We start from the raw sequence: 15769 nt of genomic DNA on the forward strand, positions 1-15769 counted from the left end.
CGTCACTAGAAACCTACGTTCCTGGGTTTCAAAACTTTCCTGTACTCCATGTTCCCGGGTACGTTTTTGTTTTTATCATTAATGTTTTCTGTTAAGTTATGCTTCTGATCATATTTTGCCATTATAAAAACTGTATGCATATGCTTTGCACTGAAATGTGTTTGCGGACACTATTGATTATGTTTGCGGCACTATTGATTAATGTCGGCGTGTATCAGTAACTCCTACAGCTTGCTAGCTAATTCTGTAAAATTAAAACTCATTTAGAAATGACATGTGTGAGAAAGTGTACACGTTTTGAGCTTTTACAGATAAAATGTGGCATTGCAGATAAAAAGTCAAATTCCGTAACTTTTGTTTATCTGAACAGAAGTCCGGTTTTCGCGATGGAAGATCCACACCTGATCAATAGCGATGAATATCTTTTACTTCAAACATACTGCCAGAGGAGGGAAAACAGTGACGTTTTAAAACTATGTGGAGCAACAGGTCAGACCACAAACTCTAATGTCATTCATATGTTTTTGAGATGATTATGACATTGCACATTCGAGAAACATCTGCTAAAATAAATAAATAACGTTACAGGTGACAAGTTTAGTGTTGTGGCTGAAAAACTGACCAGGATTGCGTGTGAACTACCTCTTGATGATGATGACAACATCGAGAGTGATAATCCTAGCCCGAAACCAAGTAAGTCAGTGAAAAATTTTTAATATTGAACAAAGTTCTGTCCAGCCAGATTTCAATCGTGCTCTGTCATTTTTGTTACAGGTTCCAGTTTTGTTACAGATGATCCAGTTATAAACAAGCTTGTTGAATTACTGAAGAAAACAGGGGATGACCTAGACCAGAAGGTAATGGTCAGCAGTTTTGGTTTAGTGGGCAGTTTTGGATTACCCACTGAATTAAATGCAGATATGCATATTTTGGTCTATTTTTGCATATTTTGGTCTATTTTGAAGGACACAAGCCAAGTATACACTCACTGGCCCCTTTATTAGGTATAATCCAACTGCTCTTTAATGCAAATTTCTAATCAGCCAATCACATGGCAGTAACTCAATGAATTTAGGCATGTAGACATGGTCAAGACGATCTGCTGCAGTTCAAACTGAGCACCAGAATTGGGAAGAAATGTTATGTAAATGTCTTTGAACGTGGCATGGTTGTAAATGCCAGACGTTCTGGTCTAAATATTTTAGAAACTGCTGATCTACTGGGATTTTCATGCACAACCTTCTCCAGGGTTTAAAGAGAGTGGTCCAAAAAGGAGAAAATATCCATTGAGCAGCATTTCTGTGGGAGCATTGTGTCAATGCCACAGCCTCTCTGAGAGTTGTTGCTGACCATGTCCACATCTTAATAACCACAGTGTACCCATCTTCTGATGGCTACTTCCACCAAGATAAGGCGCCCATAAAGCGCAAATCATCTCAGACTGGTTTCTTGGACATGACAATGAGTTCACTGTACTCAAATGGCCTCCACAGACACCAGAACTCAATCCAACAGAGCACCTTTGGCATGTGGTGAAACGGGAGATTCGTATCATGGACGTGTAGTCGACAAATCTGCAGCAACTGCATGATGCTATCATGTCAATATGGACCAAAATCTGAGGAATATCTCCAGTACCTTGTTGAATCTATGCCATGAAGAATTAAGGCAGTTCTGAAGGCAAAAGTGGGTCCAACCCAGTACTAGTAAGGTGTACCTAATAAAGTGGCCAGTGAGTCTATACTGTACTTAGGCTATACTAATGAAAAAAGGGGAAATTTTTATTATTATTTTCAAAGCAGACTTTAAAAAATAATGACTTTATTTTTGTAATAATCTTTTGAATGCAACATTTTATCTATTTTAAGTGGTTCAGTTTGTAGTCCTAAAATCTGTTTCTACTTTGCTTAGATTAAGGAGGACCATGCGTTTTTTGCAGATCTGCAGAAAGCTTTCTCTTATAGATTTTTTGGCAAATTAACCCAAGCCTTTATCAGTACTGTAGTACCAGGAAATCAGGAGAGCACATGCAAACGTGAGCAAATCGCATTGACCTTTGAGGTCACCAGCAGACTTAGAGCCATGGACCTTCAACCCATGAACAGAATCATGGGATACGGAGCGCAGTACCTGCAAGAACATTTCGCTCCATGGATTAAGCAGAAGGGCGGTTGGGTGAGTTATTACACATCAAATTACATTTAACCATAAACATGATATTTTTCAGAAAATAAGTTGAACAGAGTCAAAATTGTGTAGTTCAGAGGATAAAAAGCACCTATGAGTTGCATTGCTGTGATACAGAAATAATGTTATACAAGTCAGTGTTTCTCAAACCTGTTCCTGGAGGCACGTCAACCGTACATATTTTGGATGTCTTATCTGAACCACTCAGTTTTCAAATCTCTTCTAATGTTCTGATGTTTTGACTCGTTTGTGTTTGAATAGGAAGTGCTTGAAAATGTGTACTGTTGGTGTGCCTTTAGGAACAGGGTTGGGAAACACTGACTTACATAACACGGGCTGCGTCCGAAACCGCCTACTACTCAGTAGGTACTGCATTTGAATGTAAACGTACTACTCGACTGTTGGAAAAGTCATGGTCACGCGACCTACCTGCGTCATTTGCGTCGCTTCACTCCCATTCATGAATTCGCTCGCGGGGCATCATGGTATAGCGCAGCGTGCATGGGATGCGCACTCCAGAATCTCCGAGGAAGTAGTAAGTCATCCGGGTACTTCTTGCATACTGATTTTCGAATTCTATGAATTTGGACATACTACTCGGCTCGCATACTGATTTTAGCGTACTATATAGTATGGAAGTATGCGGTTTCAGACGCAGCCATTATTTCTGCATCGCAACAATGCATCACAACAACTCATAGGTGCTTTTTGTCCTCTCAACTACACAATTTTGACTCAGTTCAACTTATTTTCTGAAAAATATATTTATTTATGTTATTTATTTTTAGCATTGAAAATGAAACCACACTGACCTGAACTAAACTGAACTTCAACTCTGAAAACTGGACTGACAGTTTCAATTTACTAGGACTCCTATGTTAAGCTGCTTTGACGCAATCTGCATTGTTATAGAAATAAATATGAATTGAATTGAAGCACTGATAAAAGTAACCAGATGCACTAATCAAAATGTAACATAGAAAGAAATTAATCTAGCAAGTACAAAACAAGACATTATAATGTTATTTACTATACACAACAATTATTTTAAACAAGAAGCCTAAAACATTTAAATAAAGCAAAAATGAAACTAAAATATATGGAAAATAGACACTTGCCTCTCTCAGTTGACACCAATCCAAGTGTGTGTGTGCTCTGTCCACAGGTGTCGCTTTCATTTCACTAGAAATTAATGCACAATATTCCATGAGGTATTTTTAGAATGTGCAATTCACTGAATATGTCACCTCTGACTTTCTGTAGGGCCGGGCCTTTGGTGTTGGTGATGATGATGATGAAGAGGTCCACTGACAAGATTTTTTCTGTTATGATTTTTTACAGAGCTTATTTAAATGTGTATATTCACAATATTGAACATATTTGTTTGTATACATTTACTAAAATAAAGTAAAAAAAAAAGACACTGTGTTTTAAATAAATTGCGCTTTTAACATATTATTACACACTAAAAGAAACTCCTAAAATATAATGTTTTATTGATTGTTGGCTTTGTGAGCAACAAATCAAGCAAGCACCACAAACATACTATACAAATACACTATAGCATTGGCATCGGAACAATGCGTATGGACTTTTACATTGAATTATTATGTGTACATAATATCAACTGCCTTCATTTGGTAGATACTGCAGTATGTAGTTAAAATAAAACACAAATCTGGTATGATTAAGCACAACATTAGGCACAAAGAGGCAAAGACTACACTTGATTCTTTTCCTTTGTTGTTCCTTTAGTGTCTGAATACATTATAATAATAGCCGTTTTTAATTGGTTGCGACATTTCACACCTGTGTTTATGTGACGTACATCCTAATAACAAGGAAAGGCCAGTATGTTTAGCCCAGATAATCACAACAACTGTTATAGAAGGAATGATGAACTGAACTATATGATTCACCTGAACTGAATCATACAGCATTGTTGAGGGACTGTGTTTGTTTAGATACCGAGGTATTTGTTCATTTTTCCCAGGGCGTCACAGACGGTGGTTAAGTCGCTGCGTAGATCTTGAACCACATTTTCAATGCTCCTGGTGTCCTTGAGTAAGTCGATGCTCTGCGTGTAAGGGTTGTAGTAGACAGAAAAAGGCCTCTTTATTGATTTAGCAAATTCCCTGTTAAGAGGAAGCGATGTGTTAGATCAACATTATATAGTATCACTACGTTATATTTGAGTGAATTTATGCATTTACCTCATTTTCTCTTTTGCCTCCTCAAAGCTCTCAGAGACAAAATACACATCTTGAAATGTGGTAATGAGGCACTCCTGGTAGCACGTGGTTTTGGGGTCAAACACCTTCACTGTTGCTTTATCAGAAAGCGCATGCTGCATAATCAAAGACGATTATTCATTTAGTGAACCATTAACCTGAGCTGAATCTATATATTTTTAAGAGAGAAGCGATTAAATGACATCTCACAAATCTATAGGCTTGAATTGTGTTATGTAAAAATGCAGAACTTTTCATATTTATGTAAAATTAGTATTAAAATAAATTGGATTTTAACAGTAATATTTATTTGGTTTGGGTGTGTTAATAATAAACAGGTTTTATAAAACTGGAGTGTTTTTTGTTTTTTTTTAGCAATTGATTTATAAATTCATTAGAATTTACAGTATTAAACTTTCAAATAAACTTTCAAATTTAACTAACGTTCAAACTGTTAATTTCCAAATATTTTTTTTATAAACTTTAAAACAAATAAACTTGTATATATGTATTATAAAAATTATAATATAGCAAATTCTGCTCAATTACATTATAAATAAACAAATATTTAACATTAAAATGTGTGTATGCAGTGCTTTAAGTAGTGTTTTTCACAATCACCCATTAAAGGTGCAGTAGGTGATCAGCCGAAATGCTAAGCGTTAATATACTGGCTTTCAAAACAGTCTCTCCCCTGCCATCTAAAGCCACGCCTCCTGAAATCACGAATGCGCACCATAAAGATGACGATGATGATGATAAAGATGATGGTCATTCACCAGTTAGAAATTATAATCTTTTATAATACTACAATTCCGAACAAAAAAAAAACTGTATTATATCTAGCACGTTTTCAGTTGTGTAGCAAGCACTTGTCGTGCAATATTTTGTGAAATATGCAATATTTCCTGCATGCAAGGATCGCTGATCTCACTCTCTTACATGCTTTGTCCTAAAGCGACTCTTCTTAGTGCTTGGCCGGCGGGCTGCAGGAATTACACTTATTACCAAGCTAAACTTACATGCTATTTGAGACCGATATTCAAAGTAGCATGGTAAACAGTTTAGGGAGCGCGTCACAGGTTATCATAGTTCAAAAATGAACCAATGAGAATATAAAACCAACTTTACCTCAGTAAAGTAGGCTAGGCAGAATTGTGCTATTTACTGATGTTTTGATGTTAAATTAAATAAAAATCTACATTATCAATGCTGTAAAAGGCACCTTATGAAATTGGAAATAGTCACATCAATCTTTCACTGAAAGATTTCAGTAGCTGAACAACACTTTTGTGCATTCATCCCATTCATAACACAACACAATCAACATCAGCTTTGCGTCAAAGTCCCTTTAAGGCAAGTCATTTCACTCGGCGGCCGTCTTTGAAACACCTCTCAGTCAGTATGCTCAGGTTTTCTGTCTGAATGGGGAAACATCAAACTCTCAAAATTGCGTGCCAAGCTTACCACTGAATTTCATATTGGGATTCAACAATAAAATTAAACAACAACTGTCTCTTTTGTTTATATTCTAAACATCCAAGTCACACACAATCTGCAGAAACTCACATCTGGTCCGAGCCCCTCCGCCGAAGTATCGTCGATCTATAGTGATCAATGATTGGCTGGGTTGACGGGCTTTATTCACCATATTAAGCCATATAAGATAGGTTATTTTAAAACAGAACTTTACCCGTCTAACAGAAATACATCAGCCATGGTGTCATCCTTCACCTAACACTGATTTAGGATTTTAAAAAGTTTAGATTGAGTTTTTACTGCTGTCACTCTTTTGTGTGCATGTGAATGCAGCACATGTGCTGGCCAAACGTTGGATCTGTCTGTGTGAATGGGGTGTCTGATGTACAAATCTACATTAGTTGACAGACAGTTTGGGCTACTTATCAGAATAATCGGCCTGACAAATTTTAATTAGACAAACATTTTTTTTAGTCTTATGCCTCACCCAGACTATAAAAATACATATAAACACATTTAGATCATTTACTTTAATCATTACTATTGGAATGTGAAGGGATTTTCAACCAGCACAACAAAAAATTTTCTAAAGACAATCACCTACTGCACATTTAAGGACAAGTTGTTGATGATGATATACTGTATGGCGTACCTTATGTGTTTAAAAAAAAAAATAATGATCTATATACAGCAGCAGTGGTGTTTGTTTGGTTAATGAAGGCTCTTTTACCCTTAACTCTCCAATAGAAGACAGTAGACCTGCTCCATAGACTCTCAACTGACCATCTTGTTTGCACAGCCCAAACTCTATTGTGAAGAAATAACACTAGGGGAAAAAGCACAGTTGTTTATTGCATAGCTAAGCATGTACCGCAAAGGTTTCATTGGAAGTTCCTTCATGCCTTTTTGAGATGCAATTACTCATACTGAAACCACCAAAGACAGTATACTGATTTTCTCTCACTCTGATCTGATTTCAATGCAAATGCATGTTTCTCACCACCATAGATTTATGCATTTATGCCTATGTGACCTTTTTCATGTCATGAAACTTTGAGTTAGGTTGTAGGTGGCATTTAAAAACTCAATAAGCTGCTGTCACACTTACAGTTGCCAGCTTTTGCACATCTTCGTCTGAAGCGCCTAGAGATGCAAGGCCAATCTCCTGAGAAAACTGAGCAAATTTGGGATCGGCCAGGAGCGGCACGTGACCAAGCAGTTCATGGCAGGTGTCCCTGGTGGACAAGAAATTGAGTTCAGAAGTGGTGAAGGACAATGACAGGAAAACCTGTGTGTGCTAGTACTTACGGCTCTGGTGTATAGAGAGGGTCTGTGCTGTGACGAATATACTGAGTGCAATTAAACACTCGATAAGCCAGTCCAGCCAGGAAGTCTCGTGGTGAGAGATATCCAGCCACAGGCCTTACGGTAAACCCTGACCTCTCTGTAAAGAGTCACAACCCAGACATCCATATTGAAGAGTGCTTATGTTTTTGTTAAAGAATGAATATAGTTCATCAATCATTAGCAGAAAATAGGGTAAAACTCTACTTTTGTAAGTGTCTTCACTGGTGAGCGTTAAAAAAAAAAAATGGACAAGCTCAAAATGTTTTAGTTTGACTTGGCTTTACACCTGTATAAACACTACACTTGCGAGTGGATTTACGAAAACATCTTCATGCCAGGGGCCGGTTTCAGAAAGGAAACTCAGAGTACAGTAACTCTGAAATGAGGGAAACTCTGCAAACTTGAGAAAGCAAAGTAAGTCAAGCCCATTTCTAATAGGATGTTAAGGTAGAGTCAGTTACCATCGTAACACTGAACCTAATAAGGAGCAGGATTTCTTTAGTAAACCCAGAGTTTCTTTTGGTCTTCTTTCACTTTTTAAAGCTCAAGCCGTTTAAATACTTAATTCATGCATGCTGCAAAAATACTTCTCATACTAAATGATTAATATTTTAAATATTAAACAATTCTTACATCAAGATAGTATTTCTTTATAAAAATGAAATTATTTATTAAAGGGGTGGTCCAGAGTTTATTTTTAAGGCTTAGTTGTGTTTATAAGATGCAAAGCAATGTGTGCTCATGGTTCATTTGTAAAAAATAATATTATTTTTTAAATATCTTACTTTGATTATATGTAGCTACTCGGCTAACATGAAAACAACTGCCATATTTCCCAGTTTCTCTGAAAGCCCGCCTTCAAGAGGCTCTGATTGGTCAGTTAACATAATGTGCTGCGATTCGCGGATTGGCTCCACATCATCAGGAAAAGCGCCATGCCTCTAATAGCACGCGCTTTTGCGCTGTGTAAACACTGTCAGTCAGAGTAGCTGTTAGCTGTATCAGTTTGAGCCTGAATTAGACAGAATATGAAGAGGACACAGCTGAACCTCATGCCTGCTCTCTAAGGATGCTTTCACACCTGTGAATCGATTCAGTTGTTCAGAAACCGCGATTACTATTGTTACATTGTTGCTCTTTGCTCTTGGTGTGGTTTGCTTTCACATGACAACATTTCTAAACGGACCAAAAGAGCTAAAACAAGTCTTGTGTGAGTAAACTCTCCTCACATTGGTCAGACTTTGGGGGTTTATTTTGCAGAATCCCGCTCAGCTGTCAGGGGGGGGTGGTGGTTTGGTGGTGTTTGACAAGGTGTGTGCGACATGTCTGAAGAGCGGAGGGATATGGTGGGGAGGGGTGAGAAGGGTGTGCGATGTATTTGAGGACCGGGAGAAGATTTCTGGGAGATTATCACTCGCTTGCGGGCATCCGGGAGTCTCTGTGCATTTGCGGGAGACTCCTGAAACATCAGGGAGACTTGGGATGTCTGGAATGACCTCCCGCCCTTCTCTCTGCATATAACCGCATACCTATTACATATCCATAATACACTGTGCTATAACCGGGCTCGGATAGTTTTGCTTTCTCACTACAGTCGATCAGCTCCAGAGTTCGTTTCAATTAAGCCGAGACCACCTCATTCAAGCAATCTCGGACCGATTGATTTGGCGCGGATCCTAGCGCGATTGCTGGTTTCACATATGCCAAATGAACCACGCCAACTGGGCAAATGAGACAGGTTCCCAAACAAAAGTCTAGGTGTGAAAGCACCCTAAAATAAAAGCTGACAAGTGTCTTTCACATATATTTGCGTTATAAGCATGTCTAAGTAATATGAAACGTTCACATATCTAATGCAAGCGTGTTATATGAGATGTAGAATGCAGGAAAAGCAGCTGCATAGAGAGACACTGTAGCGCTGCTGAAGATTGTGGGCGTTTACAGGGGTTTGACGGATAAATATGAATTTGTAGCTAAGTTGTTAAAGGTGCCAAACAGCCTGTTTACATCCTTGTTTATACATGTCTGAAGCCGTTAATGCTGGTAACGCATGTAATAGATCAATTTTACGCATGTAATAGATCAATTTTAACAAATAAAAAAACTTCCTGGTTGTGGCTCACAATACACAGCTTCGTCTATTATGGTTGGAGCTGCTCCTTCTTTAAGGAGTTTTAAGCCTTTATTACTCTTGGGTTGCCACAGCGGAATGAACCGCCAACTTATCCAGCATATGTTTTACGCAGCAGATGCCCTTCCAGCAGGGGCACATCCACACACACTCATTCACACTCATACACTACAGACAATTTAGCCTACCTAATTCACCTGTCCTAAATGTCTTTGGACTTGTGGGGGTAACCGGAGCAACCGACGGAAACCCACACGAACACGGGGAGAACATGCAAACTCCATACAGAAATGCCAACTGACCCAGCCGAGGCTTGAACCAGCAACCTTCTTGCTGTGAGGTAAACGTGCTAACCATGCTATATATTTTTTATAATTCTCTGGAACATAATTAATATTGAACTGTAAGCACTTCTCTCTTTGTGTCGTGTCCTTTGGAAGTCCAAATACAGAAACAGAAGAAGCTCTGTGAAAATAGCAGCATTTGGATAGCATTTTAGCTCTTTGCTATAACATTACAGTGCCTCTGGCCATACCCCTTCTCTGTGCTGGGTCTATGCGCATGGTTGAAAATATGATATCCTAGACCTAGTGGATCAGCTATAGGTCTTATTTCCTGGGGCATCTAAAATTATTTTTAGGGTTTTTTAATCTTTAATTGATAGAACTGTAGAGAATTGGTAGGAAATCATGGGGATCAGAGAGAGGGGAAGGATTGGCAAAGGACCTCGAGCCGGGAATTAAACCTTGGTGCTATATATCACTTAATCACTAGGCTATTGGCTTCGACCCTGGGGGCATCTAAATTAAGAGCAGTGTGGTAGTAAAAGAAATCTAATTCAGAGTGTCAATTTCTAAGTGTAAATATATAGTTGTTTTGCCTTTAAATATCATACAGGCTTAAAATCAAGAATCAGCCTACTCAGAGTTGACTAAACTAACTCTGTTCATGTGATCTGAAATTGAAAACTCAGATTTTTTATATCTAATAGTGAGTCAATGCAGAGTTCAAGTTTAAACCTCTTTACTAAAATGGGCCCCAGGTGTAAATGAGTATTAGTAACCCATTAGGATTAGTAGAATAAGTTGGCATGCTTGGATAATCTTAGTAATTCTGTTGAGAGACCGTGCAAAGAAAGTGTTAGCAGATACTAATCATGCAGTCCGTTAATACTCTACTGCTCGACTGGTAGGTTATTTATTGTCAACAGAATGTCAAAAGGGAACAACAAGTGCTACCAAATGCAGATGAATTCGATCATTTCACATGTTTTACCTCTTAAGAATAGAGACACGTCCTCCAGCTGTGGGATGTTGTCCTCTCTGTACCCACAATGCTTTGTCAGCAGAGGAAGGTTTTTTAAGTATTCGCGGCAGGCATGAGTTGGATAGAGTTTTGTAAGTTCTCTGTAAACGACTCCCCATGTCTTTACTTCCTCTGCAGTGTACTCAATCCGTGGGATGGGCTGCCCACTGTAACAAAGAAATTCTGATTAATTTTAAGCAGGAAGTGGGGAAAAAAAGGCAGCAACTGTCATATGCAATATCCATTGCAATAAACATCAACCTTTACCCATTTTAGCACCATTTTCTAACAATTGAGCTACAAGCACCCACCGGCACAGTCATCAACAGCAGAATTTAAACGATAGTATAATCTATACTTGCAATTTGTAGTTCATTGCAACCTCCACAAAGTACTTTCTCCTCTGCCGATAGACCTTGTCTTTAAAGCCCTGCAAAAGAGAACAAAGATTCACTTTCACAAGTTATTGTTAATAACTACATGGCGTATCTTAATGAGCAGCAATGTTTACAGCATTTATGAATCTAGGTTGAGGTTAATTAATGAATACACGGTGTTAAATCCCTTTCACAACAAGATTAATAACTTTAATAATAGCTAGAGTAACCCCACATCGACAAACAACATTGTTTACTCTATATGCAAGTCCTTATTGTTAAAATCCCTATACAAATGCATGGCATAATATTACAAATGCTATATAGGAGGTGTGTGTGTGTAGGTATGGTGGTATATATGAAAGCATTTGTATCTTCAACCATAATTAGTATGAAATGAGAAATATTGCATAGAATATTACAATCACACACATTTATAATTGTATGTGGCATGTAAGATGGTATAAGTATATAGAATCATTTGAATACATTTAAACTTAATCAGTAAATACTGAGGATGTGTCAGGTTATGATATTTTGTTAGTTATTACATTGGACAAAAAGCATATCAAAAAAAGTTACCATTTGAGATGTCTAATTAAATAAGAGTAGGTGGGGCTTTGGATTGACTGAAGCAGAGCACTAATTACAAGAATCCCTCACTTACATACTGAATATTTAATATTTGACCAATTTTTACAGCAAAATTCAGTGATGCAAACTACTCAGTAACAGTAAATATTGTCAGATTTGGTGTCATTCTGAAAATATGGTATCGTCATGTGATTTAATGTAGCCAAGTTACCAAATCGATGTGATAAGACAAGAAATGTTTAGCATGTTCCACATATTAAGCATACAGATAACAATGTATTACTTTATTTTCAAATTGTTTAAAATTATTACTTACTTCTCGAAATTAACTAGAATTGTTTTAACAACACTTTATTTTTACTATAAAAAAAAACCAAATAGGTCCTTGTCAATCTTTAGATATCCCTTATGGAAAATGAACCATGATTTTACAATGATAAAAATGTAGTAACCACGTTTTTTAAGGGCAAAGTGATTACCCACATTTTACCACAAATACCATTTTTGAACTAGTGGTATTGTAGAAAAAACATGGTTAAATTTCAGAGTTGACAGTAAATGTTTTGAGGTCCATTCACTCAACTATTGCACTGACACAAACATATTAACTTACTGGATGATCAGCATCCAGTTCAGAGCCATACATTAGCACTCTATGGGAGCACTGATCCAGCTCTGAGATTTTTTGGGGAAACCATGGTATTCCTTCCCCATCTGGCAATCCACCCAAAACACACACACAGTCCAAACAGTCTGGAAAGAAGAGCCAGATGAATCAGTTACCACTATTCAGACCAATCAGTACCTCCACACTCAAAATCCCAAATTTAATGTCAAGCTTTCAGACTTACCGGTCTCTGCAGACCACACATGTTGAGGTGTGTTATACGAGACAATATTAACGTGGTCTTTGAGGTGTTGCACCAGTTCGTTGAACTCTTTCTTTGTGCAGTTGCATTCTGCATATATCTCAATCTCATTGGTGAGTCTCTTTGATCTCCGAGACTCAATGTGCGCCAAATTCACATGCTTCTCCTTTAAACACAAGCACGCAAAGACATTTGATTCTTGCTTTTCTCAATCAAAAAGACACAAATATTATTTATGCACCAAATGATGAGGTGCACACTGACCTGAAAGAGCCTCAGCGCTTTCACCAGAAAGCCAACTTCATTCTTCAGAGAGAAAATCACTGCCAGCTTCCCAAGGTCATGAGTGGATTTCTGTTCTTCTTTGTCAGGTCTTTCATCTATCCGATTAAAGGATGTCCTGCGGAGCTGCGTGGAGGTGTTGTTCAGTGAATATAAAACTCTTAAGATGCAGAAATGGATTAGGACAAAGCTTGTTTATTTTAAAAAGTCATACACAAAAGTGAATTTTTGGTTTCCCAAAGAAATAAAAAATAAAAGAGTAAAACAACATAACCTTTTTTCTCTATTAGGAACTTTTTGATCAATAAAAAGATTCCATCGATGATGAAGGTTATTCAGTTAGCCACAGAAACGTTATTAAGGATACAAGGTTGATAACCAACACCTTCACAAAATTAACATTTTCATTGATTTGTTGGCTTTAAAAGATAAAACCTTTTTGTCAAAGGTTTTTAATACCTGCACCAAAGTATTGGGGGTATAATTGTCTGTGTTATTCAATTTGTATGAATCCAGGTGATAAAGAAAGCATTTCCAAATTTCAAATATCCCAGTTAATTTTTTTACTTACCCAATAATAATAACTTTTTTTTTTTCAATAATAATTTTTGAATATTTTTACAACCCTTACCAAGAAAAGGACAAAACAGCAGTCAATTACTTCAGTCTACAATAATAATAAAATTAAGAAGAAAAAAATGTACAGGAAATTAACATTTAAGATCTTTTAAAAAAACGATTTAAGACCTACAACACAACATTTTAGTAGATTTAAGACTTTTTAAGGCCTAAAATTTATCTTTTGAGGTTTAAGACATTTTAAGACCCTGCAGACACCCAGAATTTAGATTACACCTGATACATCTCATCCATTTTGTTCATTATTTAAAACACTTCCCTCACGATGCCCTTGGCAAAGACTAAAAGATAAAAATTTTGCTATTTATTCAATTGATTTGCTGAATTTGAATGGGAAGAGGTAGACACTGTTTGTACTACTATTATTGTTGTGTGTGATCTTTCTTGTGTGTTGTTAATCTGTTGGTAATGCAGAACAAATCGGCCTAAAAGGAGATAACAAAGTTTAAAGTTGCAGTAATTAATTTGCCCACTACCATGTACTGTACCACAGTGCCTAGGTCCATTTTCACAAGCTTTCAAAATCAATATATCCTGCAGCTATAACTGCAGCTCTAACAAACGACTGACTATGTGTTGACCGTTTTTAATAATGACATTGAAGACATTTAAAAAATGACTGTTTAATATATAATGGTTTACACACACAGCATTGCTGGTTTACAAAAAATCTAACAATTATAAACCTGTTGCACTACTACACTTGATTTGGGTTTTATTGTTAAAAAAATATAATAATAATAATTTAATTTTTTAAATTTAAAATAATCTGAAATATTTTATAGCATACTTAAAAATATTAAGGTGATTTAGTATTTATTTTAAATATATATTGAAATAATTTTGTCTTACACTTAATATTTTCAGATTTTTCATACTATATGTATTAATTATGATACTTTTACCATAAATTGACATTAACCATTTGGTAGAGGTTGATATTTTAGAAATTATGGGATGTGTTGAAAAAAAAAATGGATTGAGCATGTTTACTAGCGACATTAGGAGTTAAGAAATGCTATCCAAAATGTTTTTTCCTGGTGAGGCAATTAAAGGGATATTACAGAAATATCAATTAAATAAAATTAAAAAAATAACCCACAAGCAAGATTTAAGTTTCCAGGTGCCAGGAATATGGCGCCCGAAACAGGATCTCTCAATGGGTTCAGCACTCACCATGGAGGATGCAAGGTGCTGTTGGTCATACATAGCTGAATCCAAAGATAGTCCTCTCCGAGCCCAGTATTTGCTGGAGAACATCATCATGGCAGGTTGCATCTTCGGAATTGCTTCTTGACCTCTTTTCCTAAGAAGCCCAACAGGTGATTTAGGGGCTGTTTGCTGCCCCTTTGGATTAGTTTGCAGTTCATTAGACATAGTTGCTGTTGTCTCTTGAGAGGTTTTCTTCCCTTGCATTTAATATGGCAAAGGTAGTTTTTTATCTCAGATTATTTCTCCTTAAGCTGCTGCTATGGAGTTCACACCACAGTACCTGACACTCTCCTCCCCTGTCAGCATCAGAGCTGGGATTATATACTGTGACGAATGACGCGGAGAAGGGCCGATCTATCGCAGGATAGGCCATCACTCATATTAGCTTTTGAGGGGATGGCTCTTTCTAGGAAATGTCGAGACGTCCAAGTCCTGATTGAAGTGGATAAGCTCACTTCGCTCTCTAGAAGAAACAAATCTAGAGGAAAATAACTGGTAAAGATTTTCATAAATGCAGCCATTGGAAGATGGAGAGAGGGAGAAATCGACAAACATTAGCAACCATATTTGTAAAATATAAGAAATTTGTGAAGTGCATACTTGACAGGAAGATTTTAGACATGTACAATATTAAAAGCAAGTAAGAGGGATGTGATTTAATTAGAAATACTGATATCTTGGTTCACATGTTAACATCGACATCAGCTAAACATTTATAGAAGTTCTTGAATCGTCCTTTAAGGATAGATGCATATTGTTTATGTTTTCATCGAACGGGTATGTGTTTGTCAGTGCACAAAATGCTGGCTTCCTTTAATGAAAGGGAGCTGGAGGAGAGATAACATTACTGTTGTGAGCAGTGAGCTATCAGCTTCCTCTGAGGCAATTTCCTGTCAAGCAGGAAATGAAAGAGATGGAAGTTGATTCGGTGTGTCTTTGTTGTTGGCCATGGTTACGAGTGGATAAAAGACATTTCATCCTCAATCTGTATTTTCCACGTCTCATCTGGAAATGTCATAGTGACATGAACCAAGTCTGCGGACTGATGATCTCATGCCAGTTGGAACTGATTTTGGTTTCTACAGCCAAGCAAATTTTCTCCTTTACTCTCCTCAA

General features: G+C 37.1%; 2 protein-coding genes across 3 annotated transcripts; one reads left to right on the top strand and one right to left on the bottom strand.

Moving 5' to 3' along the window:
* Positions 1 to 4: 4 nt before the first annotated feature.
* On the top strand, positions 5 to 4761 carry si:ch211-218c6.8. Its single transcript, XM_001337933.8, has 6 exons — positions 5 to 58; positions 371 to 489; positions 589 to 693; positions 775 to 857; positions 1912 to 2175; positions 3451 to 4761. Exons 2-6 carry the CDS (start codon positions 387 to 389, stop codon positions 3496 to 3498), a joined length of 603 nt encoding a protein of 200 aa, XP_001337969.2. The 5' UTR covers positions 5 to 58; positions 371 to 386; the 3' UTR covers positions 3499 to 4761.
* Positions 3653 to 14945, bottom strand: tph2 (tryptophan hydroxylase 2 (tryptophan 5-monooxygenase)). 2 transcript variants are annotated; one of them, NM_214795.2, is made up of 11 exons: positions 14618 to 14945; positions 12785 to 12920; positions 12503 to 12686; positions 12265 to 12404; positions 11043 to 11110; positions 10651 to 10847; positions 7206 to 7341; positions 7006 to 7132; positions 6628 to 6723; positions 4401 to 4534; positions 3653 to 4322 (listed from the first exon to the last, which is right to left on the bottom strand). In NM_214795.2, exons 1-11 carry the CDS (start codon positions 14644 to 14646, stop codon positions 4148 to 4150), a joined length of 1422 nt encoding a protein of 473 aa, NP_999960.2. In that variant the 5' UTR covers positions 14647 to 14945; the 3' UTR covers positions 3653 to 4147. The 2 variants fall into 2 exon arrangements, with proteins under 2 accessions (NP_999960.2, NP_001296997.1); NM_001310068.1 differs by having other exon boundaries at positions 12785 to 12928.
* Between the last annotated feature and the right edge of the window lie 824 nt (positions 14946 to 15769).

This window comes from Danio rerio, chromosome 18 (genome assembly GCF_049306965.1).
Source record: "Danio rerio strain Tuebingen ecotype United States chromosome 18, GRCz12tu, whole genome shotgun sequence".
Lineage (NCBI taxonomy): Eukaryota > Metazoa > Chordata > Actinopteri > Cypriniformes > Danionidae > Danio > Danio rerio.